Source organism: Manis pentadactyla, chromosome 11 (assembly GCF_030020395.1).
Source record: "Manis pentadactyla isolate mManPen7 chromosome 11, mManPen7.hap1, whole genome shotgun sequence".
Lineage (NCBI taxonomy): Eukaryota > Metazoa > Chordata > Mammalia > Pholidota > Manidae > Manis > Manis pentadactyla.
This window is the reverse complement of record NC_080029.1, coordinates 25,025,322-25,052,693: the sequence shown is the minus strand read 5'-3', so window position 1 is coordinate 25,052,693 and position 27,372 is coordinate 25,025,322. Positions and strand designations below refer to the sequence as shown.

The window sequence follows — 27,372 nt, the reverse complement described above, 5'->3', positions numbered from 1 at the left end:
GAACTGAGTCTAAGACAATCACCGAAGGTTCCCCAGCCTCTGCTACTCTGTGAAGAGGTCCTTTTCACCGAGAAATAATGAGAATACAAAGATCTTCCCTATGCTGACATAAGGAAAATCTGCTTCCTAATAAATTCTGCCCTTTGATCACTCCTCTCCACAATATCCTTTCAAATATGTACAGCCTGCTATCACATTTCCTGCACGTTCTTTCCAGGCTGACAATCTCCAGTTCTCTCAATCATCCCTTAGATGACCTCTGACCACGCTGGCCTTATTTTGTTGTTCCTCTTTATTCCATTTAAAGCAAAGAGCTAAAATGGACAACTTTTCCGGATGTGTCCTAATCCACACAGAACACATGAAACAATAATCTTTTAATAAGGACATTATTTCTTGACATAATACCCTAACTGGGCACTAGATTTTTTTAAACTGCAAACTTAGCCTGTCAGCCTAAATAAGTCAATCAAGATCTCCAGAGCTTGTAAAAATAAACTTATCCAAGCCCAGTCTCTTCTATGCTCTATTTTTTAAACAGATTTTTTGAAAATAATTGACTTTTAAATTTAAATGCAAGGCCTTATACATCCATATTCTTTATTTCAAATTAACTTTTTGAAATTATACTAATACATGTTTTGCTCACTATATAACAAATTAAATACAGAAAAGAAAACACTTTACCCTTCCAGACTTTAATATGCAAATCCATTACTCAGTGTAGAAAAAACAAGAAAAACAGATAGGCAAAAAACAAGAGCCAAAAACCCAAAAACAAAACCAACCACATTCCACTAGCCAAAGATAACCACTGTTAACATTTTGTGCATATCCTTTCAGAAATATATTTATATATTTATAAATACATTTATACATATACATCCATATCAGTATGGATGTATATATACATAGATATGCATGTATATACACCTATGTATTTATATATTTACCCCCTATCCCCAGTCACCAATCTTGTGTGGGGCATGGGGACCACAGGTTCTACTGGACCGTATTGTACCATGAGCTAATTGGTTGAGGTATAACACCCAGTAGCTTAGGGTTCTCCAAAATAGAGCTTCCACTAATGTTTCATAGTTTCCACTCATTCTAGGGCTCAGTACAAATATATATATATATATGTATTTCTGGAAGGGCACAGACCAAATGTTGTTGAACATTATTCATGAACATCTTTCAGGATCAATAAAAATGGGACTATATCATAATTTTAAATGGTTGCATACTACTCCATAGGCTATAAAGAAACCATAATTTCTTTAACCAATACCCATCTCTATTGTTAGAGATTGTTTCAAACCTTTTACTGTTATAGATAATGTTACTATTACAGATGTCTACCACCTTTTAAGAACTTCCCCTGCCCACAGGCTTAAAGGGGCAGTCCCTGTGAGCAAGGTGCACTATGCTAGCTAGCTACAGCTCATCAGTCCAAGGTGAACGTCTGCCCAAAAGTCAGTCCAATTCTCCTGCCAAAAATCTGGTACCATAGACCAAAATAAGACTGTGAAGAGCCTCAGTCAGGTTAGGGACTGATCAGTCCTGCCATTGTGGAGATGTCACAAGCCAGGTAAATGCAGATAATTAAGCAGAAAAGACAACTGACAGAGACAGAAAAATAATGCACTTGAGCAAGAGAAGAAACATGGGATGGGGGGATTCGGGAGGAAAAGAGACAGAGAGGCTACCTGGCCACTTTCCAATTCCCAAAGTGTCCAACTGTGCTTCCTGCAACTGGGTTCTGTGAGAATCCTTTATGTCCTAACAATAAGCTTTCTTTTCACTTTTTATTGTAAAATATGCCAGACATATGAAAGACTGCATGAAAAGCAGACATATAACGAAAAATGTTAACAGCAGTACCAATACCTCCTTACTCACTTACTAGGTTTATTAGTAGTACTTAGGAAGTCTTGCCTAATGTCCCTTCCCAATCATCTCCCCTCTTCTGAATTTTGAATAAATAATTCCCTCATTATTCTTTAAATATTTTAATCATATTAATTACTGTGTCAAAAACTTCCTTTTAGAAAAATTTAAATATACACAAAATTAGAAAATAATGTAAGATTCCTGTACCCATTACCTATCTTCTCAACACCTTTTAACATCCTGTTTCATTTATCCCCTACCTCCCTGCCCCCACCACCACACACAGTGGACTATTTAATGCAAAGTCCAGACATCATTATAACCATCTAGAATACATCTCTGAAGAAAAAGACTTTGAAAATATGTATAATATCATTTTCACTTCTGAAAACTGGCAATTTCTTAATGTTATTCAATGCCTAATCCATGTTCAAATTTCTTCAGTATCTCACCAATTTTTTTAAAATAGGTGATTTGCTTGAATCAAGATCCAAATAAGGAAGGTTCACATACTAAATTAAGCTGATATGTATCTGAGGTCTCTTAAGCCATATAAACCTTTGCCCCATTTTTTTTCATACATTTGTTGGAGTAAGAATAAAAAGGTCATGAGACCTGCTGATTTTTGCACATTCTGAACTTGGCTGATTGCACTTTCATGGTCCTGTGATTCTTCTAATCACTGTATTACCTGTAAATTGGTCATAGATCTAGAGCTGTGCTAATACAGTAGCCACTAGCACATACGGCTAAATTTAAATTGACTAAATTAAATAACATTTAAAATTCAGTCCGTGGTCTCACTAGCCATGTCCAAGTACTCAACAGCCACAAGTTGCTGTGTGGACAGCACAGAAACATTTTCACCATCACAGAAAATTCTAGCGGACAGTGTCAACCTAGAGGCTTGGCTAGATTCAGGCTCAGTTTTGATCTTGAAATAATACTTCAGACATGGTACATGAAACTCCCATTGCATCATACCAGGTAGCCCATAATGTGTGCCTGTCACAACTTCAAAGATGTAAAGATGGATGATTGCATTCATGTTTTCAGCCTATCAACTAATGGCTTTAGCAGCCATTCAAATCATTATCTAAAATCAATCCATTATTTCAATAGAGACTAGAAAATAATTTTTATGATTCTAGCATTTTCAACATTAGTTAGAATTTTTCTATAAAAAAATAACTTCCCCTCATCAACTATTTGGTTATTCCACAGTATTAGTCATAAAAGAGAGGTAGGATAAAGGTTTAAGTCTTCCCCAAGAGTGAGAATACTGAAGTAGAGTCATAGCAATCCCCATATAATGATTTGTTTTTTGAAGTATTATTAGAAACACATTGATTTTAACATATTTTATGTGTTTCTTTTCCTAGATATGGGCAATGGGAGCTCATTATAGGTGGTTCCTGTGTCCTTTGAACATGACCCCAATAGTCTTGTCTACAGCACAAGTGCCAAGTTCATCCTTTTTTTAATTAAAGTTTCATTGATATACAATCTTACTATGGTTTCACATGAACATTGTGGTTTCAACATTCACACATACTATCAAGTACCCCCCACCCCATTGCAATCACTGTTCATCAGCATAGTAAGACGCTATAGAGTCATTACTTGTCTTCTCTGTGCTATATTGCCTTCCCCATGACCTACCTATATTGTGTGTGCTAATTATAAGGCCCCTTAATCCCCTTCTCCCTTCCTCCCTACCAACCCTCCCCAACCCCTTGCCTTTAGTAACCACTAGTCCCTTCTTGGAGTCTGTGAGTCTGCTGCTCTTTTGTTCCTTCAGTTTTGCTTTGTTGCTATACTCCACAAATGAGGGAAATCATTTGGTACTTGTCTTTCTCTGCCTGGCTTATTTCACTGAGCATAATACCCTTGAGCTCCATCCATGTTGTTGCAAATGGCAGGAGTTCTTTTCTTTTTATGGCTGATTAATATTCCATTGTGCATATGTACCACATCCTCTTTATACATTCATCTGCTGATGGACACTTACGTTGCTTCCATATCTTGGCTATTGTAAATAGTGCTGCGATAAACATAGGAATTCATATGTCTTTTTGGATCAGGGATCTTGTTTTCTTTCAGTAAATTCCTAGGAGTGGAATTCCTGGGTCAAATGATATTTCTATTTTTAGTTTTTTGAGGAAACTCCATATTGCTTTCCACAATGGTTGAACTAATTTACCAACAGTGTAGGGGGCTTCCCCTTTCTCTGCATCCTTGCCAGCATTTGTTGTTTCTTGTCTGTTATATGTTGGCCATCCTAACTGGTGTAAAGTGATATCTCACTGTGGTTTTAATTTGCATTTCCCTGATAACTAGTGATGTGGAGCATCTGTTCATGTGCGTATTGGCCATCCGAATTTCTTCTTTGGAGAAGTGTCTGTTCAGATCCTCCACCCATTTTCTAATCAGGTTATTTGCTTTTTGGGTGTTAAGGCTTGTGAGTTCTTTATATATTTTGGATGTCAACCCCTTATCAGATAAGTTGTTTATGAATATATTCTCCCATATATCGTGATGCCTTTTTATTCTGCTGATTGTGTCCTTTGCTGTACAGAAGCTTTTTAGTTTGATGTAGTCGCATTTGTTCATTTTTTATGTTGTTTCCCTTGCCTGAAGAGATGTTTTCAGGAAAAAGTTGCTCATGTTTATATTCAAGACATTTTTGCCTACATTTTCTTCTAAGAGTTTTATGGTTTCATGCCTTACATTCAGCTCTTTTATCCATTTCGAGTTTACTTTTGTGTATGGGGTTAGACAATGATCCAGTTTCATTCTCTTACATGTAACTGTCCATTTTTGCCAACACCATTTGTTGAAGAAGCTGTCTTTTTTTCCCCATTGTATATCCATGGCTCCTTTATCATATATTAATTGGCCATATATGTGTGGGTTTATATCTGGGCTCTCTAGTCAATTCTATTGAAATATGGGTCTGTTCTTGTGCCAGTACCAAATTGTTTTGATTACTGTGGCTTTGTAGTAGAGCTTGAAGTCAGGGAGTGTAATCCCCCCAGGTTTTTTCTTTCTTCTCAGGATTACTTTGGCTATTCAGGATCTTTTGTGATTCCATATGAATTTTAGAACTATTTGTTCTAATTCATTGAAGAATGCTGTTGGTATTTTGATAGGGATTGTGTTGAATCTGTAGATTGCTTTAGGCAGGATGGCCATTTTGACAATATTAATTCTTCCTACCCACGAGCACAGGATAAATTTCCATTTATTAGTGTCTTCTTTAATTTCTCTCATGGGTGTCTTACGGTTTTCAGAGTATAGGTCTTTCACCTCCTTAGGTTTACTCCTAGGTATCTTATACTTTTTTTTTTTTTTGTAGATAATTATTTTTTTATTGAAGGGTAGTTGACACACAGTATTACATTACATTAGTTTCAGGTGTACAACATAGTGATTCAACATTTATATACATGACAATTCTACGTACCAGCTATCACCATACCAAGCTGTTACAATATCTTGACTATATTCATTACATCCCGGTTACTTATTATTTTACCATTGGAAGTGTATACTTTTTTTTTTTTTTTGAGGGCATCTCTCATATTTATTGATCAAATGGTTGTTAACAACAATAAAATTCTGTATAGGGGAGTCAATGCTCAATGCACATTCATTAATCCACCCCAAGCCTATTTTCGTCAGTCTCCAATCTTCTGAGGCATAACAAACAAGTTCTTACATGGAGAACAAATTCTTACATAGTGAATAAGTTCTTACATGGTGAACAGTACAAGGGCAGCCATCACAGAAACCTTCGGTTTTGATCACGCATTATGAATTATAAACAGTCAGTTCAAATATGAATACTCATTTGATTTTTATACCTGATTTATATGTGGATACCACATTTCTCTCTTTATTATTATTATTATTTTTAATAAAATGCTGAAGTGGTAGGTAGATACAAGATAAAGGTAGAAAACATAGTTTAGTGTTGTAAGAGAGCAAATGTAGATGATCAAGTGTGTGCCTGTAGACTATGTGTTAATCCAAGCTAGACAAGGGCAATAAAACATCCACGTATGCAGAAGATTTCTCTCAGAACAGGGGGGGGTGAGGTTCTAAGCCTCACCTCTGTTGATCCCCAATTTCTCACCTGATGACCCCCCTGCGACTGTGCCTGTCTTAGGTTGTTCCTCCCTTGAGGAATCTTACCCGTCTCTGGCTAACCAGTCATCTTCCGGGGCCATACAGGGAAATGTAGAGTTGGCAAGTGAGAGAGAAGCCTTATTGTTTGAAATGGTTAGCTTTTTATTTCTTTGCATATTTATGCCCTGTAGCTTCTATGCCCAGCATTTGTCTTGAGGTATCTTTACCACTTGGAAGAATTATGATACTCGGTAAATTCGATATGAGGCACGAATTCTATTTAAGGGTTGTAATTAGGAAGGAAGAAGAAAAGCTATAGAAGTAGCAGGCGGAAGAAAACATGGGAAGATTGATTACTTCTTTGACATATCTTCTTGTAGAGTAACTTCAGCATGTATAGGTTTTAAGCTACTACTTAAATTGCGCACACACATTAACATAATAGGAGTATAGTTACATAACCAAAGCATATCTGTAATTACCAGCCATCTCCAGTGAAACCAAGAAAACCAGTTAGGCACCTTAGGCATTTGTGAAAACTTATCTATGATATGGTGGATATTGTCCAACTGAACTTGAACAGTCTGAGAGAAATCAGACAAATTAAAACAACCCATTCCTGGGGAATGTTCACATCCCTTATGTTCTTTTAACAGTAAATAGTCTATAGTTGTAAGATTTTGGAGTGCTACAATTTGCACTTCTCCTAATTCTTGGTTGAGTTCCAACAGTATAGATCCAGTCAAATTTGTTGTTTTACTGTATGCACAGGCCAGCTTAGATACCTCCTTCATTCCCATGGCAAGTCCAGGAGCTGGTGGGATGAGTGCATCTACAGCTGTAGCAGTGCGTGGATCTTTGTTGGGGTTTTTTGATGATCATCTTCTGGCATGAGTCTTCCAGAGAGTGCTGATGTTAGAAATTCTTTTTCATATCGTATCTTAGTTCATTTTTGGGGTAGCCCAGTTAGGCTTTGATCTTCTGTATAATCACAAACAGACCCTTTGCCTACACTTTTATATGCCCTTTATACCCTTGTGTAGAACTCATTGGAGGTTACCACACAGGAACTGCCCTTTTTTTTTTGTTTTGTTTTGTTTTTGGTATCACTAATCTACACGTACATGACGAATATTATGTTTACTAGGCTCTCCCCTATACCGGGTCTCCCCTATAAACCCCTTTACAGTCACTGTCCATCAGCATAGCAAAATGTTGTAGAATCACTACTTGCATTCTCTGTGTTGTACAGCCCTCCCTTTTCTCCTACCCCCCCATGCATGCTAACCTTAATACCCCCCTACTCCTCCCCCCCCTTATCCCTCCCTACCCACCCATCCTCCCCAGTCCCTTTCCCTTTGGTACCTGTTAGTCCATTCTTGAGTTCTGTGATTCTGCTGCTGTTTTGTTCCTTCAGTTTTTCCTTTGTTCTTATATTCCACAGATAAGTGAAATCATTTGGTATTTCTCTTTCTCTGCTTAGCTTGTTTCACTGAGCATAATACCCTCCAGCTCCATCCATGTTGCTGCAAATGGTTGGATTTGCCCTTTTCTTATGGCTGAGTAGTATTCCATTGTGTATATGTGCCACATCTTCTTTATCCATTCATCTATCGATGGACATTTAGGTTGCTTCCAATTCTTGGCTATTGTAAATAGTGCTGCGATAAACATAGGGGTGCACTGATCTTTCTCATACTTGATTGCTGCATTCTTAGGGTAAATTCCTAGGAGTGCAATTCCTGGGTCAAATGGTAAGTCTGTTTTGAGCATTTTGATGTACCTCCATACTGCTTTCCACAATGGTTGAACTAACTTACATTCCCACCAGCAGTGTAGGAGGGTTCCCCTTTCTCCACAGCCTTGCCAACATTTGTTGTTGTTTGTCTTTTGGATGGCGGCCATCCTTACTGGTGTGAGGTGATACCTCATTGTAGTTTTAATTTGCATTTCTCTGATAATTAGCGATGTGGAGCATCTTTTCATGTGTCTGTTGTCCATCTGTATTTCTTTTTTGGAGAACTGTCTGTTCAGTTCCTCTGCCCATTTTTTAATTGGGTTATTTGTTTTTCATTTGTTGAGGCATGTGAGCTCTTTATATATTCTGGACGTCAAGCCTTTATCGGATGTGTCATTTTCAAATATATTCTCCCATACTGTAGGGATCCTTTTTGTTCTATTGATGGTGTCTTTTGCTGTACAGAAGCTTTTCAGCTTAATATAGTCCCACTTACTCATTTTTGCTGTTGTTTTCCTTGCCCGGGGAGATATGTTCAAGAAGAGGTCACTCATGTTTATGTCTAAGAGGTTTTTGCCTATGTTTTCTTCCAAGAGTTTAATGGTTTCATGACTTACATTCAGGTCTTTGATCCATTTTGAGTTTACTTTTGTATATGGGGTTAGACAATGGTCCAGTTTCATTCTCCTACATGTAGCTGTCCAGTTTTGCCAGCACCACCTGTTGAAGAGACTGTCATTTCGCCATTGTATGTCCATGGCTCCTTTATCAAATATTAATTGACCATATATGTCTGGGTTAATGTCTGGATTCTCTAGTCTGTTCCATTGGTCTGTGGCTCTGCTCTTGTGCCAGTACCAAATTGTCTTGATTACTATGGCTTTATAGTAGAGCTTGAAGTTGGGGAGTGAGATCCCCCCTACTTTATTCTTCTTTCTCAGGATTGCTTTGGCTATTCGGGGTCTTTGGTGTTTCCATATGAATTTTTGAATTATTTGTTCCAGTTCATTGAAGAATGTTGCTGGTAGTTTCATAGGGATTGCATCAAATCTGTATATTGCTTTGGGCAGGATGGCCATTTTGACGATATTAATTCTTCCTAGCCACGAGCATGGGATGAGTTTCCATCTGTTAGTGTCCCCTTTAATTTCTCTTAAGAGTGACTTGTAGTTTTCAGAGTATAAGTCTTTCACTTCTTTGGTTAGGTTTATTCCTAGGTATTTTATTTTTTTTGATGCAATTGTGAATGGAGTTGTTTTCCTGATTTCTCTTTCTGTTGGTTCATTGTTAGTATATAGGAAAGCCACAGATTTCTGTGTGTTGATTTTGTATCCTGCAACTTTGCTGTATTCCGATATCAGTTCTAGTAGTTTTGGGGTGGAGTCTTTAGGGTTTTTTATGTACAGTATCATGTCATCTGCAAATAGTGACAGTTTAACTTCTTCTTTACCAATCTGGATTCCTTGTATTTCTTTATTTTGTCTGATTGCCGTGGCTAGGACCTCCAGTACTATGTTAAATAACAGTGGAGAGAGTGGGCATCCCTGTCTAGTTCCCGATCTCAGAGGAAATGCTTTCAGCTTCTCGCTGTTCAATATAATGTTGGCTGTGGGTTTATCATAGATGGCCTTTATTATGTTGAGGTACTTGCCCTCTATTCCCATTTTGATGAGAGTTTTTATCATGAATGGATGTTGAACTTTGTCAAATGCTTTTTCAGCATCTATGGAGATGATCATGTGGTTTTTGTCTTTCTTTTTGTTGATGTGGTGGATGATGTTGATGGACTTTCGAATGTTGTACCATCCTTGCATCCCTGGGATGAATCCCACTTGGTCATGGTGTATGATCCTTTTGATGTATTTTTGAATTCGGTTTGCTAATATTTTGTTGAGTATTTTTGCATCTACGTTCATCAGGGATATTGGTCTGTAGTTTTCTTTTTTGGTGAGGTCTTTGCCTGGTTTTGGTATTAGGGTGATGTTAGCTTCATAGAATGAGTTTGGGAGTATCCCCTCCTCCTCTATTTTTTGGAAAACTCTAAGGAGAATGGGTATCATGTCTTCCCTGTATGTCTGATATAATTCCGAGGTAAATCCATCTGGCCCGGGGGTTTTGTTCTTTGGTAGTTTTTTGATTACCGCTTCAATTTCGTTGCTGGTAATTGGTCTGTTTAGATTTTCTGTTTCTTTCTGGGTCAATCGTTGAAGGTTGTATTTTTCTAGGAAGTTGTCCATTTCTCCTAGGTTTCCCAGCTTGTTAGCATATAGGTTTTCATAGTATTCTCTAATAATTCTTTGTATTTCATATTTTATACTTTTTGATGCAATTGAAAATGGAGTTGTTTTCCTGATTTCTCTTTCTGCTAATTCACTGTTAGTATATAGGAATGCAACATTTCTGTGTATTAATTTTGTATCCTGCAACTTTGCTGAACTCAGTTATAGTTCTAACACTTTTTTGGTGGAGTCTTTAGAGTTTGCTATGTATAATATCATGTTGTCTGACAAAATTCATCTTATAAATGCCCTACCTCAGACCTGGAATCTGCCATTTTCCTAAGGAGTTCGGGTCCTTTTTCATCAGAGAAGTTATTTAGAGACCACAATCTAGGTAAAATATCATACACACACACACACACACACATATACACACATCATGAATTCACCCAAATACTTCCAGTTCAGAGTACAGGATATTTATCTAGTTTTAATTTTATATCTGTATTTCTTGGTCTCTTTTACAGAAAATACTCACATAAATATTTATTTGTTTGATTCTACAATATAATCATTAGAATAATAATATTATTACTAAGAGTATGGTTACTTAATTAGAGGTTTAAATTCATTGTAGTTCTTTTTAGACCTATGATATATCCCAATGGACATGTTCTGTCAAATTTTACTGTTTTTAAAGTCACTTGAAATAATAATTCTATATGTGGTCTTGCCACTAACTTCTAATTATGCCACAAAGCTAATCTGTTTCATTTTATTTTAATTTTTAGAAATTCCTTTGGATTTATTTTTTATTTACACTGATGTAAATCATTTTCATGTTTCCAAAGTCAAGATTTTTTTAAATCAGAGAAGCCTTTTATTGTAGATGACTATTTTTATTTGTTCTTAAATTTAATTTTCCATTACTTCTTTTTGAAATATAAGGAAACATATATGCATATACTCATATTTTACCTTTCCTTAGGAAAAACATATACACATTCTTCTGCACCTTGTTTTTATCATTTCACATATAGTCTTGAGATCCCTCCATAAAAGATTACACAGATCTTATTCATTCCTTCTCACACCAGCATTCCTGGTTGTGTGGAAGCACACCATATTGATGTCCCTACAGTAGTCATTTGGGTTATTTCCAGTCTATTACTATTACACATTGCACTACAATTCCTTGTGCATAGTTCATATTTTGCCCATGTCTTTGGGATAAATTCCTAGCACCAGAATTACTAGACTAAATTCCTCTCCATAGAGATTGTATCATTTTATATTCCCATCAGCCACATATGAGTGCCCCTGTGGGGACAGCTGCCACAACAGATTATGTTGTCAAATTCTAAACAGAACATGAGGAATGGTATTAATGTGCACTCTTATTTTTTAATGCATTCAAGCTTTCTTTTCAAACAATAACCTCTCTTTACTTTTATTTCCTTAAGACAAATCCTCAGAATTAAAAGGCCATGTCTACACATTCTTTTATATATATACACATTGCCCAATTTCTCTCCAAATTTAACTTCTATTAGCAATGTGACCATTTCCCCACATACTCACTAACACTGTAACTTATAATCTCTGCCCATCTGATAAATAAAACAGCATGAGACATTACTGTATTAATTTGTAATCCTTTGATAATTCATGTCAAAACAAATTCTTTTATGCATATAAGCTTGGTTGTTTTTGTTTGCTTCTGGTTAAAAACATGAGGTAATACTATACAAACTGTTTAATCTACCTTCTTCGTTCAACAATGGCATTTATCTATTTAAAGTAGCCCACTGAATTTACCCTTCAGATATCACTTCACTAAACATTTTGCCAAAAATCAAAATATACATAGCAACCACATCAAAAAGGTATTGTATCTTCTGCATACGTGGATGTTTTATTGCCCTTGTCTAGCTTGGATTAACACATAGTCTACAGGCACACACCTGATCATCTACATTTGCTCTCTTACAACACTAAACTATGTTTTCTACCTTATCTTGTATCTACCTACCACTTCAGCATTTTATTAAAAATAATAATAATAAAGAGAGAAATGTGGTATCCACATATAAATCAAGTATAAAAACCAAATGAGTATTCATATTTGAACTGTTTATAGTTCATAATGCATGAGCAAAACCGAAAGTTTCTGTGATGACTGCCCTTGTACTGTTCACTATGTAACTTATTCATTGTGTAAGAATTTGTTCTACATGTAAGAACTTGTTTGTTATGCCTCAGAAGATTGGAGACTGACGAAAATTAGGCTTGGGGTGGATTAATGATTGTGCATTGAGCATTGACTCCCCTATACAGAATTTTATTGTCGTTAACAACCATTTGATCAATAAATATGAGAGATGCCCTCACAAAAAAAAAAACAAAAAAAACGGGACAGACTTCCAATGGTAAAATAAATAAGTAACCGGGATGTAATGTATAGCATAGGGAATATAGTCAAGATATTGTAACAGCTTGGTAGGGTGATAGCTAGAACCTAGAATTATGTATATAAATGTTTTATCACTGTGTTGTACACTTGAAACTAATGTAATGTAATACTGTGCATCAACTACCCTTCAATAAAAAATAATTATTTAAAAAAAAAAAAAAGGTATTGTGAGTTAAGAATTTTGCCTATTTCATCAAACAAAACTTTACTGATACTCTGCTATGTGCCAAGCAGTATATTCCATATTGGGAAAAATAAGTTAAATTAGACATGATTTGTGTCCTCAAAGAGCTCAGTCTACTGAGGAAAGAAACTCATAAATAGACAATTGTAATATAAACATGGTGTTATTTAGAACAGAACTAGAGTTATGCACTAGGTATCACAGTATCACAGAAACACAGTAAGTATGTAACTAATTCAGGGAAGAAAGGTGTCAAAGAGGTTTCCTGAAAGAGATGACAATTAAGCTGTCTTAAAAAATGAGTAGGATAAGACCAAGTCAAGTGGACAAGGGCACTGAAGGCAAAAGGGACTGAATGAGCAAGTGCAAGGAGACAAAAAACACTGCAATGAAAACTACAGAACATTAATGAAGACACAAACAAGTGGAAAGACATTTCAATAAATGAATCTAAGTTCAGAGACTGGAACTTAACACAGTTATTTTTGGGGGGGATTTTTATTAAGGTATTATTGATATACACTCTTATGAAGGTTTCACATGAAAAAACCATGTGGTTACTACATTTGTCCACATTATCAAGTCCCCACCCATACCCCAATGCAGTCACTGTCCATCAGTGCAGCAAGATGCTACAGATCCACTATGTGCCTTCTCTGTGCTACACTGTTCTCCCAGTGAACCCCCACACCATGTGTACTAAACGTAATACCCCCTCTCCACCCGCCTTCCCACATCCCTCCCCTTTGGTAACCACTAGTTCCTTCTTGGAGTCTCTGAGTCTGCTGCTATTTTGTTCCTTCAGTTTTGCTTCCTTGTTATACTCCACAAATGAGGGAAATCATTTGGCACCTGTCTTTCTCCACCTGGCTTATTTCACTGAGCATAATGTCCTCCAGCTCCATCCATGTTGTTGCAAATGGTAGGATTTGTTTCTTTCTTATGGCTGAATAGTATTCCATTGTGTATATGTACCACATCTTCTTTATCCATTCATCTACTGATGGACACTTAGGTTGCTTTCACATCTTCGCTATTGTGGAACTTAACACTGTTATAATGCCCATATCACCCAAAGCAACCTACAGATTCAATGCAATCACTATCAAAATTCCAATGGCACTTTTTACAAAAATACAAAAAAAGTATTAAAACTCATAAAGGCTGCAAAAGACCCCAAAAAGCCAAACAGTCGTAAGAAAGAAGAACAAAATTGAGGACACCACACTTTCCGGTTTCAAAATATATTACAAAGATACAGTAATTAAAATAGTATGATACTGTCATAAAGACAGACATATGGACCAACAAACCTGAGTAAGAGCCCAGAAATCAATCCACATATATATGGTCAACTGATCTTCAACAAAGGTGCCAAGCACACAGAATAGGGAAAAGATAGTCTCTTCAACAAATGGTGGTGGGAAAACTGGATACCCACATTCAAAAGAATGAAATTGGACCCTTATCTCACAACATACAAAAATCAGCTCAAATTGGATTAAAAACTTAAACATAAGGCCTGAAACTGTAAAACTTCTAGAAGAAAACTGGGAGAAAATCTTTATGACATTGGTCTAAGTGATGATTTTATGAATATGACACTAAAAGCAGAGGTAACAAAAGCAAAAACAGGCAGGTGGAACTACATCAAACCAAAAAGCTTCTGCATAGCAAAGGAAACAATCAACAGAATAAAAAGACAACATATGGAATGACAGAAAATATTTGTCAACCATGTATCAAATAAGGGGTTAATTTACAAAATATATAAGGAACTCCTACAACTCAATAGAAAAATAACTCAATTAAAAGTTGAGCTAAAGACTTGAATGGACATTTCTCCAAAGACGACATATAGATGGTCAACAAGTATATGAAAAGATGCTTAACTAATCATCAGGAAATGCAAATCCAAACCACAATGAGATATCATCTCACATCTGTTAGGAAGGCTATTATAAAAAGCACAAAAGACAAGTATTGGAGAGGATGTGTGGAATTGGAACACTTGTATACTGTTGGTGTATGCTGTAGGTGGGAATTTAAAATAGTGCCACCAGTATGTAAAACAGTATGGGATGCCTCAAAAAAATTAAAATTAGAACTATCATATGCTCTACCAATCTCACTTCCAGGTATTTATCCCAAAAAGAATTGATATTAGGATCTTGAAGAGATAATAGCACTCCAATGTTCACTGCAGCACTAGTCACAAAAGACAAGGTGTGGAAACAATTTAAATATCCACTGAAAGATGAATGGATAAGGAAAATGTGACATACACATACAATGGGATATTATATGCCTAAAAAAGGAAATCCCACAACATGCAACATGGATGAACCTTAAAACATTATGTTAAGTGAAATAAGCCAGCCACAGAAGGATAAATATTGCATGATTCCATTTATATGAGATGTCTAAAATAATCAGACTCATAGAATCAGAGAGTAGAATGGTGGTTGCCAGGGGCTGGGAGAAGGGGGAATGGAGAGTTGCTAATCAATGGGCATAAAGTCTCGATTATGTAAACTGAATAAGCTCTAGAGATCTACTGTACAATATTACCCCTTTAATTAACAATATTGTATGTGTGCAAGAAAATTTTAAGGATGTATTTAAAATTTCACATAAATTTTAAGAAGAATAAACATCAGTATAACAAACAGAACACCATGCCAGCTCATGTGTATAGAAGAGTACACAGAGGTGAGTCCAGAGACCCAGGTCCCACCAATTTAACTCTGTTTATTGAATTCTTAACAAGTGCCTGGCCCCATGCTATGTACTGGAAATAGTGCACTAAAAAGAAGACACAGTTCTGGCCCTCTTGAAGATAACAGGGAAAACTGTGAAGGGCTTTTATCCCACAGATGATGAAGAATGCTAACCTAGGAAACTACATGGTCACATTTGTATTTTTTGGTAGAATTCTATGGCAGCTGTTGGTAGAATGGATATTACCAGATCAGATAGGAGGCCTTTGCAGAAGTCCACATTGGGAGGCAATAAGGACCTAATCATGATAGTTGAAACAGACAGAACTCAATTAGAAAATAATTAGGTAGTCAAATTTGTTTTTTAGTATGCCCATGCTGGCTACTGGAAATCCTCATTTTCTTTACTAAGTGTTCACAAACCATCTGTGACATATTCTATAACTTTGCTGAGAAGTTGCATCAAGTTTAATGGTCTACAGATTCTGGATTCTCTCTCCCCCCTTAGGATAATTGGTACATCAGCTCATTTCTAGTCCCTGACATTCCTCAAAGATGGCACACAATTACATTTGCCAGGTTCTTTCAGGACCCTAGATGCATAGTCATCTGTCAACCTTGTGGCTTTCAAATACTCAACCTTGGGGTAGGGGTAGGGGGTGGGGGGGTGGGAAGTAGGGAGGGGAAAATGGGGGTGGGGATTGGAACGGTGGACATTGTAAATAGTACACAATGTAAGCCAGACTGGAAGATCTTTTTCCAGCCCCACCTAGTTAGGGAACAGGCACATGACTTAAAATACTCCCACCAAGAATTTGGAATAGGGTTGGCGCACAGAGGAGACAGAATTCACCAACTGACAGCCAAAGAGCCCTGGCCAAACTGCTTTTGCTGCTTAGCCTCTAGAGTCTATTCTTCAGCTTTCTAACAATGTGGTGAGCCTCCTGGATTCAATAATCCTTTGTGCTTAAGGCAGCTAGAATTAGTTTCTATTACCTATAAACAAGAACACTGACTAAAATAGCTGGGTGAAATTTGCCTGGGTCCAGAAATCTGAACTTAAAAGTAGTTAGTTATCCTATTTTCATTCTGATCATCTTTATTATTATGGCCAAGACTCAGTGATCACTTACTATATGCAAATTACTTTCTAAGCAGAGGCAGAAGGCACAGCCTCGATATAGGCTTGTCTGTTCTGGTCAGTTTTCCTAATCTTCACACCCTTCTAAATCACCAGTTGCCTTGACGATATAATCAATCTTTTTTGGAGACAGACCCAGAGAGCCAATCTTGGGGGCCAGGGTAAACATGGCACTGACTTCCACACCACACACCTCAGGTATGACTTTGACTTCCCTGGGATCAAATTTAGGCAGCATGGTGGAGGCAGTTGGTGTCAGACGAACCCACATTAGGGATGATTGAAGAAAGTTGCACCTTGGCCTCTTTCAGGCCAGAAGTCAAGAGCTGGATTGTCCTTGTACAATTTATTCTGGATACAAATGTTTTATTAGTTATATGTTATAAATACCTGCTTCCACTTTATGGTTTACCTTTTTATTCTTTTAATGGTGTCCTTTGATAAGCCAAAGTTAATTTTACTGTAGTCAAAACTCATCAGTCTTTTTCTTTATTAGTCATTGTGTGTCCTGTTTCAGATGTCTTTCCCTCCTACACTGAGATCAAAAAAATATTCTATTATCTTTTAGGACCTTTCTTATTGCCTTTCACATTTTCATCTACAATCCAACTAGAGTTTTTTTGTGTATATGGCGTGAGAAGAATCAAGTTTCTTTTCTTTTCTTTCTCTCTTTTCTCTAAGGATATTCAATGGACCCAACATTTACCATTCTTTCCCCACTACAGTACAATCTTTGTTGCAAATCAAAGATTTTGTTTCAAGGCTTTTATTCTATTCCTAGGGCCTATCAGACCATTTGTAAAAGCTTTAAAATACGTCTTGACATCTGAGAGAACAAATCTTTCCACTTTATTGCCCCTACTCTTACTCGTTCTTATGAGTTTGCTTTGGGTGGGCTTTTGTTTCTATATATATTTTAGAACCAGCTTGTAAAATTCCACCCAAAAAACCCACCAAAATCCTGATGGAATTTTTATCAGGATTGCATTTTATTTATAAATAAAGTGGGGAAAATTGATTATCTTACACAATATTGAGTCTTCTAAAAATATGATACATCTTTCCATTTATTAATTTCTCTCAATAATGTATCAGAACCTTCTGCATAAAGGTTTTACATATCTTCTGTGATATTTATTTCTAGGTATTTGAATTTTCTTTACTTCATGGTAAACAGTAGTTTTATATTATTTTTTAAACTTCACTACTGGTATATAAATTCAATGGAATTTTGGATACTGGCTCTGTACCCAGAAATCTGGACAAATTATTAATTCTAATAATTTATCTGTAGATTATTTTGAATTTTCCACATATATAATCATCTGAAAACAAAAGATTTATCAAGATTCTTTTCTAATCATATTTTATTTTTCTTGCCTGACTGTACTAGCTAGAATATCCTAAAATGATAAAGAGCAAGTTGTCTTTTTCCCAATTTCAAGAGGAAAACTTTCAAATCTCAGCATTAAGTTTAATGTTGTTTGTAGGTTTTTTGTAAATATGCTTTATACAATTTTGGAAGTTTTCTTTTATTCCTACTTTGCTAAGAGTTTTGAATCATAAAGAGAGGTTGAGTTTTACCAGTTTTTTTTGCACCTATTAAACTGGTAATTTTAAACTTCTGGTGTATTAAAATGGCGATTTACACTGACTTTAATATATATTAAATGACTTTGTCTTCCTGGAAAAACCCAACTTAGTCATATATATTGCTCGATTCAGTCTGCTAATATTTGTTGATGACTTTTTATATCTGTTAATAAGGGAGATTAAATTGTAATTTTCTTTTCATCTGAGATCATTTTGATTCTGCCTGAAGGATTTATTCCTTAAGTGCATATCTGGAGGTGATAAATCTTGTTTTGATATCTTTATTTCACCTTCATTCTTGAAGACTATTTTCACTGGGAAAAAAAATCTTGCATTGGTATTCTCTTTCAGGATTTTAAAGACAATCTAGCTTCTATTGCTCCATGCAGAACTCAGATGGAAGTCTAATTACTATTCCTTTGAAAGCAAACTATAATTTTTCTCTGGCTACTTTTTTTCTCTGCTTTGGTTTTTTAAGTTTTAACTTAATGTGTACTTACTATGGATTTCATTGTATTTATTCTGCTTAAAGCATATAAGGCTTCTTGAATCGGTGTATTCCATTAGTTTTGGAAAATTCACAGCTATTATCTCATCAAACATTATTTCCATCGATTCTTGCTCTCCTCATAGCTGATGACTCCAATTATACAAATGTTAGACCCTCTCACCATATCTTTTATGTCTCTTACCTCTATTCTGAATTTTCTATTGTTGCATTCTCACATATTTCCTTCTGGATATTTTTTTTCTGACCTTTCTTCCAGTTCACTATTCTCTCTTCAGTTGTAGTGACTTGTTGCTAAACCTATTAATTAAGTACTTAACTTTCATCTGAATTTTCAGTTATAGAATTTCTATTTGGTTCTATTTTTTTTTTTAATTGAAGGGTAGTTGACACACAGTATTACATTAGTTTCAGGTGTACAACACAGTGATTCAACATTTATATACATGATAATTCAAGCTACCAGCTATCACCATACAAAGTTGTTACAATATTTTGACTATATTCCTTATGCTATACATTACATCCCGGTTACTTATTTATTTTACAATTGGAAGTCTGTACTTTTTTTTTTTTTGAGAGGGCATCTCTCATATTTATTGATCAAATGGTTGTTAACAACAATAAAATTCTGTATAGGGGAGTCAATGCTTAATGCACAATCATTAATCCACCCCAAGCCTAATTTTCATCAGTCTCCAATCTTTTAAAGCATAGCAAACAAGTTCTTACATGGAGAACAAATTCTTACATAGTGAATAAGTTACATGGTGAACAATACAAGGGCAGTCATCACAGAAACTCTCGGTTTTGCTCATGCATTATGAACTATAAACAATCAGTTCAAATATGAATATTCGTTTGATTTTTGTACTTGATTTATATGTGGATACCACATTTCTCTCTTTATTATTATTATTTTTAATAAAATGCTGAAGTGGTAGGTAGATGCAAGATAAAGGTAGAAAACATAGTTTAGTGTTGTAAGGGAGCAAATGTAGATGATCAGGTGTGTGCCTGTAGACTATGTGTTAATCCAAGCTAGACAAGGGCAATAAAACATCCACAGATGCAGAAGATTTCTCTCAAAACTGGGGGGGTGAGGTTCTAAGCCTCACCTCTGTTGATCCCCAATTTCTCACCTGATGGCCCCCCTGTGACTGTGCCTGTCTTAGGTTGTTCCTCCCTTGAGGAATCTTATATTTGGTTCTATTTTTATAAATTCAGTTACCTGCCAAGTTTCTCAAACTTGTCTTTTACCTGCTTGAACATAAAAATGTAATTATTCTTAAGTCTGTATCTGGCTAACTCCAAAATCTGGTAACCTTCTGGATCCATTTTTACCTCCTGTTGTTTCTTGTTTTTGTTCACATTGTCTGGTGAACAATGATTCTCACACATCTGGTCTTTTTTGATATGTGCCAAAATTGTTTGTGGAAATAATTTGAAGCTTACAATGATCCTTCAGAGATTTGCCTTTGCTTCTTCCACATACCTGGGGGCAATAGCACCCCAGGATCACATTAATCCAATTTCACGAACTTAGATGTTGCCGAAGCTGAGCTGCAGTACCTGCAATGACCTACTTCTAATTTACCCTTACTTCTAAAACATGGCCTTCCATGGTCCTAACCCAGAGAAAAGGGGGTTAATCAGAGTTTTACCTACTTGAGTGGTCCTGAACAGTAACTCCTGTTACGTTAATCCAAAGAGGCACTTTCACAGCCTTGACAGTCTCCCCATTCAGGAATTCAAAATATGCCCTCAGAGGAAAAAGGAGCCCCCAAATGAACTCTCATCTTTGGACCTCTATCTCTGTACTTCTGCCCTCACATGGATCATAGCCTAGCAATTCTTCATTATCTAGCTTGTTCTCCAGGATCTTCAAGATGTTTATATGTCGACAATTATTTTCTAATTGTTCCAACTGGGAGAACTGATCCCAATTACCTAATCTGCCATTACTCTACATTTCCTCTTAACTTTTTCAGTTTGAAGATACCTCAGTGAATAAAATGGAAACAAAATAGAAAATTTTAAATTCTGCCTTCTTTCTGTCATTGGCTAGTAGTATCAGCTTATCTAAGCAGTGGTTATATCTCCCTTTGATTTATCCTGTTGCTTAGATCAATAAGGTTAAATTTTTAGACAGAAGTGAAATTAGCACAAAAATGCAAGACAGTAGTAGATTTTTTAAATTACATAAAATTAATCCCTAGGTAGATTTACATAAAAATTCATCAAAAAGAAAAAGGCCTAGAAAAGGTCAGTGCCTGATGAGTAAAAAGGCAACAGAGATGTATAAAATTGCTCTACAAACATACTGAAGAATCTCATGACACATTTGTGTCTATTTTTTCTGAATAGGTACTATATCCACATTATTCAAAACTCAAGAGTATAAAAGTAGGCAGTGAAACAACATGGATGGAGCTGGAAGATATTATGCTCAGTGAAATAATCCAGAAGAAAAAAACAAGTGCCAAATGATTTCCCTCATTTGTGGAGTATAACAACGAAGCAAAACTGAAGGAAAAAAATAGCAGCAGACTCAGAGACTCCAAGAAGGAACTAGTGGTTACCAAAGGGGAGAGGTGGGGGAGGGCGGGTGGGGAGGGAGGGAGAAGGGGATTGAGGGGGATTGTTTAGTACACACGGTGTGGGGGATCACGGGGAGAACAGTGTAGCCCAGATAAGGCACATAGTGGATCTGTGGCATCTTACTACACTGATGGACAGGGCCTGCATTGGGGTATGGGTAGGGACTTGATAGTATGGGTAAATGTAGTAACCACATGGTTTTTTCATGTGAAACCTTCATAAGAGTGTGTATCAATAATACCTTAAATAAACAAACAAACAAACAAACAAATAAAAGTAGGCAGTGAAAACTCCCCCCTTTCTCAGTCCCCACTTCCAAAGGCAACGGTTATTAGGTTTTGGGTAGTATTCTGGAGATACTTTATGCATACTTAAAAAGTGGGTGTGTGTGTACACAAATAATGAACATACTAGACATACTACTATAAACCTTGCTTTTTCTCCTTATTTCAAAGACCTTTCCATAACTACATATGAAAAATTTCCTCATTCTCTTCTACAGCTGATTAATATTTCATTGGATGTTCCATAATTTATTTAACCAGTTTTCTACTGATGGACACTTACATCCTTTCTAATATTTTTACCATCATAAACAATGCTATAATAACCTTATGCTTCATCACTAAACAGGCATATGAATAAATCTATAGCATAAATTTCAGGAAGGAATGGATCAATGAAGGCCTATACTGTAATTCTGATGGATATTGATAAATTGCCCTCCATAGCATTTGTATCAATTTACATTCTCATCAGCAATGCATCAAGGTTTTTGTTTCTAAACATCCTTATCAACATAATGAGATATCAAAATACCCATTTTGATCAAAATACCCATATGATTTTCATTTACATTACGAGTTAGGTTGAGCATTTTTTGTATGTTCAGAGCCACTTTTTGTAGCCTCTTAACAACTTATGCAGGAAAAAAAATGAAAAGAGATACTGCTCTATATTTTTAAGGTTAAAGGTATATATAAATTATATAAGAACTACTGGTAAAGTGACTTGTAATTGGATTCAAAGAGGCTGGAAGTAAGAAAAAGAGAAACAGAGGTATAGAGTGTAGAAGATGCAGTCCTGTTTTAAAGAGAGAGAAAATAATTGCAAACAATTTTTATGTCTCCTAAATTTATTTAGTTAAAATTTAACTACTGTAAAGAAGAAAAAGCCAATTTTTCTATAATATAGCTTTTAATGTCAACCAAATATAGACCAATTCTACAAGTACTCCTAGAAGAGACCAGAGAAACTGGGACAAGTTTTGCAAATTTAGATGGTATGTGGAAAAATGCTTTTTTTATTTTAATGGGTGTATAGTTATTTGAACGTGTATTAGGAAAAACTGACACAAACCAGTAATATCCATGGGTATTATTTAGGATAAATCCAAATTTTAAATATCAATTTAAAGAAAATAATAAAAATAGAATAATAAAAAATAAAAACAATATTGGAAGGTATTTAATGTTGCAAGAATCATGACTACACCTGAATGGCCAAAGTCTTGGGAACAATGAATGGAGAAGGGAAAATGGAAGCTCAAGAATAACTCAGTTTAAAACTGGTAGCCTCCAACGCAAAGGTGAGGTAGGGGAGTAAAAAAAAACTTTCTTCAAAGGATTTCTCTTATATTAGACAATTTTTAAAATATATGAGTTTTCTATGTTACCAGAGTATGGTTTCAGACTTTTCTGATCATGCTACAGATTTACATTTACTATGAACTTGTACTTTCTCTACAAAGATAACCAAAAAAAAAGTTTTTTTTTTTCTAGAGCCTTTAAATACGAGGTCAGAGTTCTTTAGAACAGACCTCATAGGATTTCCTGTTCACTAAACAGGCCACGAAGAGATAATTAACCTGGCCCTTTAGATTCAAGTACAGAAGAACCAAAAGCAGGTTATGTGGTTATAGACTTAAGAGGCCTAAACAAAAAGAAACTGGCTGAATTTATATTCCAACCAAATCCAGAGACCATGTGATCCAATTTCTCTTCAGCCCTTATGAGTGGGACATGCTCCTAAATGGTCATTCAGATTAAGCATGGGTTGTACTACTGTGGACTGATTTATGACAGTTCTAATAGGCTATCTCAATACCATAAAAACACAACTGCTTTCAGATAAAAAACAACCACAGGCGGACAAATTTATACCATTTTGACAAAAAACTTCAACAGAAAACCAAAAAATATAGGACTCTCTGGTATAAACTTCCACTCTTTTGCTCCATCCAGTATGGTAGCTATCAATTAAAATTTTTAATTTTAATTAAATAACCATATATATGCAACATCATCATCACTGCAGAAAGACTTACTGCACTGTTCTAAGTCCTTTATAAGAATCATGAAAGAGTTCACCTGACTGTTTCCAGTCATTACAGTCTCAATGCATTGATAGTTTTCAGGATCAAATACACCAAATCAAGTTCTACTCCTGACTTCAGGATCAAAACAGACTTTGCCATTTACTTCCCCCAAAGCTCCCAACATTAAAAAAAAAAAAACCTGCTTTTAAATGATGCAACAAGTATGCCTCAGAGAGTTTCAATATGTAAAGATTAATATTTCTCTCCTCTTGGGGACTGAAGGATCCAAGTGCCCTAAATAAAAGACTATTAAAAACAATTACAGTTCATAAAACAATAAGAACACTACGACCCACTGGAGAACTTAGTTCAGAAGAACATTAAACACTTTTCACTTTATCACCAAAACCTCAGCTAACAAACATGAAGACTTTCAATAGGTATTCTCTGCAGAGAATACTAAAAAAAAAAAAATAAGTTATGGTTATTCTTCATAATTACTTGAAGGAATAAAATACACTGACAAATCAAAACTCTTAATTCAATAACAACTGAATGTCCAACTTCATTTCCTATTGCTGTTTTCCCTCTAAGAAAGGATGACAGAAACCTCTTTCAAATTTCATTCTTTCTTAGGCCTCTATTGCTTACTCACTGGATCATTTTCCAGAGGAAGTCAGCAGGATCCAACAGAAGAAATTCCTAATTTGAAGCGGATTTTTTACCCCCAAATCTATACAACTCCGAGCCATGCCAAATGAGTGATTTCCACACCACTTGGGAAACCTAGCTAACTCTCTAACTCACGGTTTCTCAGCAATAGCACCACTGACATTTAGGGATATATAATTCTTTGTTGGGAGGGCTGTCCTGTACAGTGCAGGTTTTAGCAGCATCCCTGGCCTCCACCCACTCAGTAATAGCCCTCCCCGGCTTCCCAGATATAGTTCTGAGAACCAAAATGTCCCCTGGGGGAGGCAAAATCACACCTGGTTGAGAACCACTGCTTTCGCCCACAGAACATTCTTGATTATCTCAACCCTAATTCCTCACATTCACTTGATACTCCTCCAAATCTGTGTTGAGACTTTGTCTCACAATCCAGCAAATATTTACAGAATCTCTATGACACAACATGTAGGGCTCTAAGGAAATAAACATACAAGTTAAATTCAGACCCTGGTTTCTTGGAGGGTGAGTACATAAAGAACTGTGATAAAAGACAGCCAATTATAAAATGTTTCAGATTGATTTTTGTTCCTGTGGTACTCTCATCTCACCAAACTAAAAACACTTTGGGGGCAGAGACCATAACTGCTCTGGAGTACCAATACTTAATTAATGGCCAATAAAAATAAACTATTGTAAACTTCATCATAACAAGATGACAATTTCACATAAACAAAAAACTCCATAGCTAACCTGGAGAAATAAGTAAACCTCTCTAGGTTGTAATTTGTTCTTCTGTAAAATGGGGAGAAAATGATTGTCGACAGGATTAAGTCAGATAATATGAGTAAATCTTTTCCCACATTCTGACACAGAATAAGCATTCAATTATTGTAAGCTATGATTACTATTATTTTATTAGCCACAAATCCTACCTTAAGGGGAAGAGCTTGCTCTGGGCTACAACAACAAACCACTACATGACATAAAGGAAATCAACACTTATCTTTCTGAGGGCCAGAGGAAGAAAGTAACTGTTAAGTATTTCTATCAGTGTTCTGGCAGAAAAAGTCAATGCAGGTACCAACTAAAGGGCTGGGGAACAAACTTAGTGACAAACCCACTATCTTGCAATATATTTCTGGACTATTCTTAAGACCTTTCTATTTAAAAATATGTGTTATTTTTGCCATAAGCATACAGGATCTAAAGGGAAAGTAGAAAAAATCTGTAATTTATAAATATTGACACATGCAAGGGACAGATGTTTATAAGACTTTGAGTCTCATTTGCTTAACCTTTTAGAAATTATGCTTAATTTCTATTGCTCTAGTGTTAAATACATGCCATCAATTTTGAATTTACTGCAAAACCTAAGAGTTCATAAGTTAAAAAAAAAGAAAAATTGTCATCTGCAGGGGTGTGTGTGTGTGTGATGAAAGCAGTATTAGGGGATGAGAGATATATGGGATACAAGTAAAAGACAGGAAAAGTCACCATGCTGGAAGTTGCACATCCAAGAACACCTCCCCTGAGAGCACAGAGTTTACGTGAGCAAAAACAGACCTTATTCTGATAATAATACATGACACCAGTATAGTTTGTACCATGGGCTTGGCACCAAGTTCCTCATACACAGTGGCTCATGTAATCTGTCCAGCAATCTTATAAGGCAGGTACTATTAGTACCCACATTTTACAGATGACGAAACAGACCAAGGGAAGTTAAATGACTTGCCCAAGTTGACTTAATTAGTAAATGGAAAATTCTGACTCCAAACCAGGCACTGTGGGTGGCACTAACTCTGCTGCTATACTTCATGGCCTATTTTAATTTCAGGTTTGGAAAATTCATTTCCGTTTGCAACTCAGTGAGACCAGTTCTCTTCCCCTACCTTTCTGTATTTCAAGAGCATCCTTTTAGTTGTATGTTGTGTAGTGATCTTAAGGAGGCCAGAATCTAAAAGTGTGACAGGCCCCCTTTTACCTTTGAACACTTAAGTAATCCACACTGAGGAACCTGAGTGGGTAGAAATGAAGAAGAAGGTCCTGGAGAATAAGGGAGGTCGCCAAAGTTCCTATTTCTGCCCCTATTTCCTGCCTTGGCTCTGGCCACTATAATCATTTAAAAGACCCCAGAACCTACCTATTCCAACTCTGCTTTTCATCTCTCCCATGCTGAGAGATGGAGAGGATGGAGGCGAGGCGCCGAGACCTACGTGCAGGGAGGCTAGAGTCAAGTGGAGTTCTGGCCAAAGGAAGGTAAGGCTGCCCGCCTGGATGGGGGCAGAGGAGTGCGTGGAAGGGGACAGGTGTGGATATCGGGGCGGGGAGCCAGAAGCTGGGGACAGCGAGGCCAATGCTGGGGTCCGCAGCCAAGGCGTGATCGGCGCGCGGGCAGAAGCTGACGAGGCGCCAGGGGCCGAGCAGCCCTGTCACTACCATCTGGGCTGATCTGAGAACGAAAGCGAGGCAGGAACCGAAGCGTTTCAAAACAGGAGTAGAAAACAACCTTGAGTGAAGCCCTGGGTCCGGGCGGTGGCAACGGCGGGGGCGGAGGTCGCGGGGCAGCGGGGCCGGGCAGCAGCGAAGGCGGGGGTTCCGCCGCGCAGGGGCTGCCCAGGCGGGTCCGCTCCGCCGGGAAAAGCGGGCAGAGCGCGGCCGAGCCTCGCGCCGAGGTGCGGGGCCCCGAAGCCGGGCTGCACCCACCCGCCGGCGCCCCAGCCTTGCGTACCTGAAGCGGCCGCCTGGCTCCCCTCCACTCCCAGGCCGTCCCCGACGCCGCCCGCCGGCCCTCGGCGGGCTGTGGGGCTCAAGAAGCCGGGCCCCTCAGCCACCAGCCCGTCCGACATCTGCAGCCAGCGCCAGGAGCGCCTCGGCCGCCAGCCGCGAGTGGCTCCGGAAACAGCCGAAGGCCCAGCGAGTGAGCCCGCGGTGCGCCGGGAAGAACCGAGCGGAGCCCACGGGCCGGAAGGGGCTGCGCGCCGGCCCCTGAGCGGCCACAGGAGCTCTGGCCAGAGGAGGCTGGAGACGCGGACGGTCGGAGGGTCACTGCGTGCTTGTGAACGCAGGATTTTAAAGTCGGGACTTGAAAGGACAAACAAAACCTCGGGTAAAGTCTGAAAGCCCCGTCCGGAAATCGTGGTATCCATGGAGACGCTATCGGAAATTGGCGTTGCTAGGAG

At 37.2% G+C, this 27,372-nt stretch overlaps 1 protein-coding gene across 4 annotated transcripts in view; it reads right to left on the bottom strand.

Moving 5' to 3' along the window:
• Nucleotides 1–27,339, bottom strand: part of TMED8 (transmembrane p24 trafficking protein family member 8) — a 53,938-nt gene extending 26,599 nt beyond the window's left edge. For 2 of the 4 annotated variants that reach the window (XM_036913049.2, XM_036913051.2), the window contains exons 1-2: nucleotides 26,922–27,339; nucleotides 26,334–26,402 (exon numbers count right to left, since the gene is read on the bottom strand). In XM_036913049.2, coding sequence (XP_036768944.2) covers nucleotides 26,334–26,402; nucleotides 26,922–27,339 — 487 coding nt within the window. The remainder of the gene's footprint in view (nucleotides 1–26,333; nucleotides 26,403–26,921) is intronic. The other 2 variants (XM_036913050.2, XM_036913054.2) reach the window with 1 other exon arrangement.
• Nucleotides 27,340–27,372: the final 33 nt, after the last annotated feature.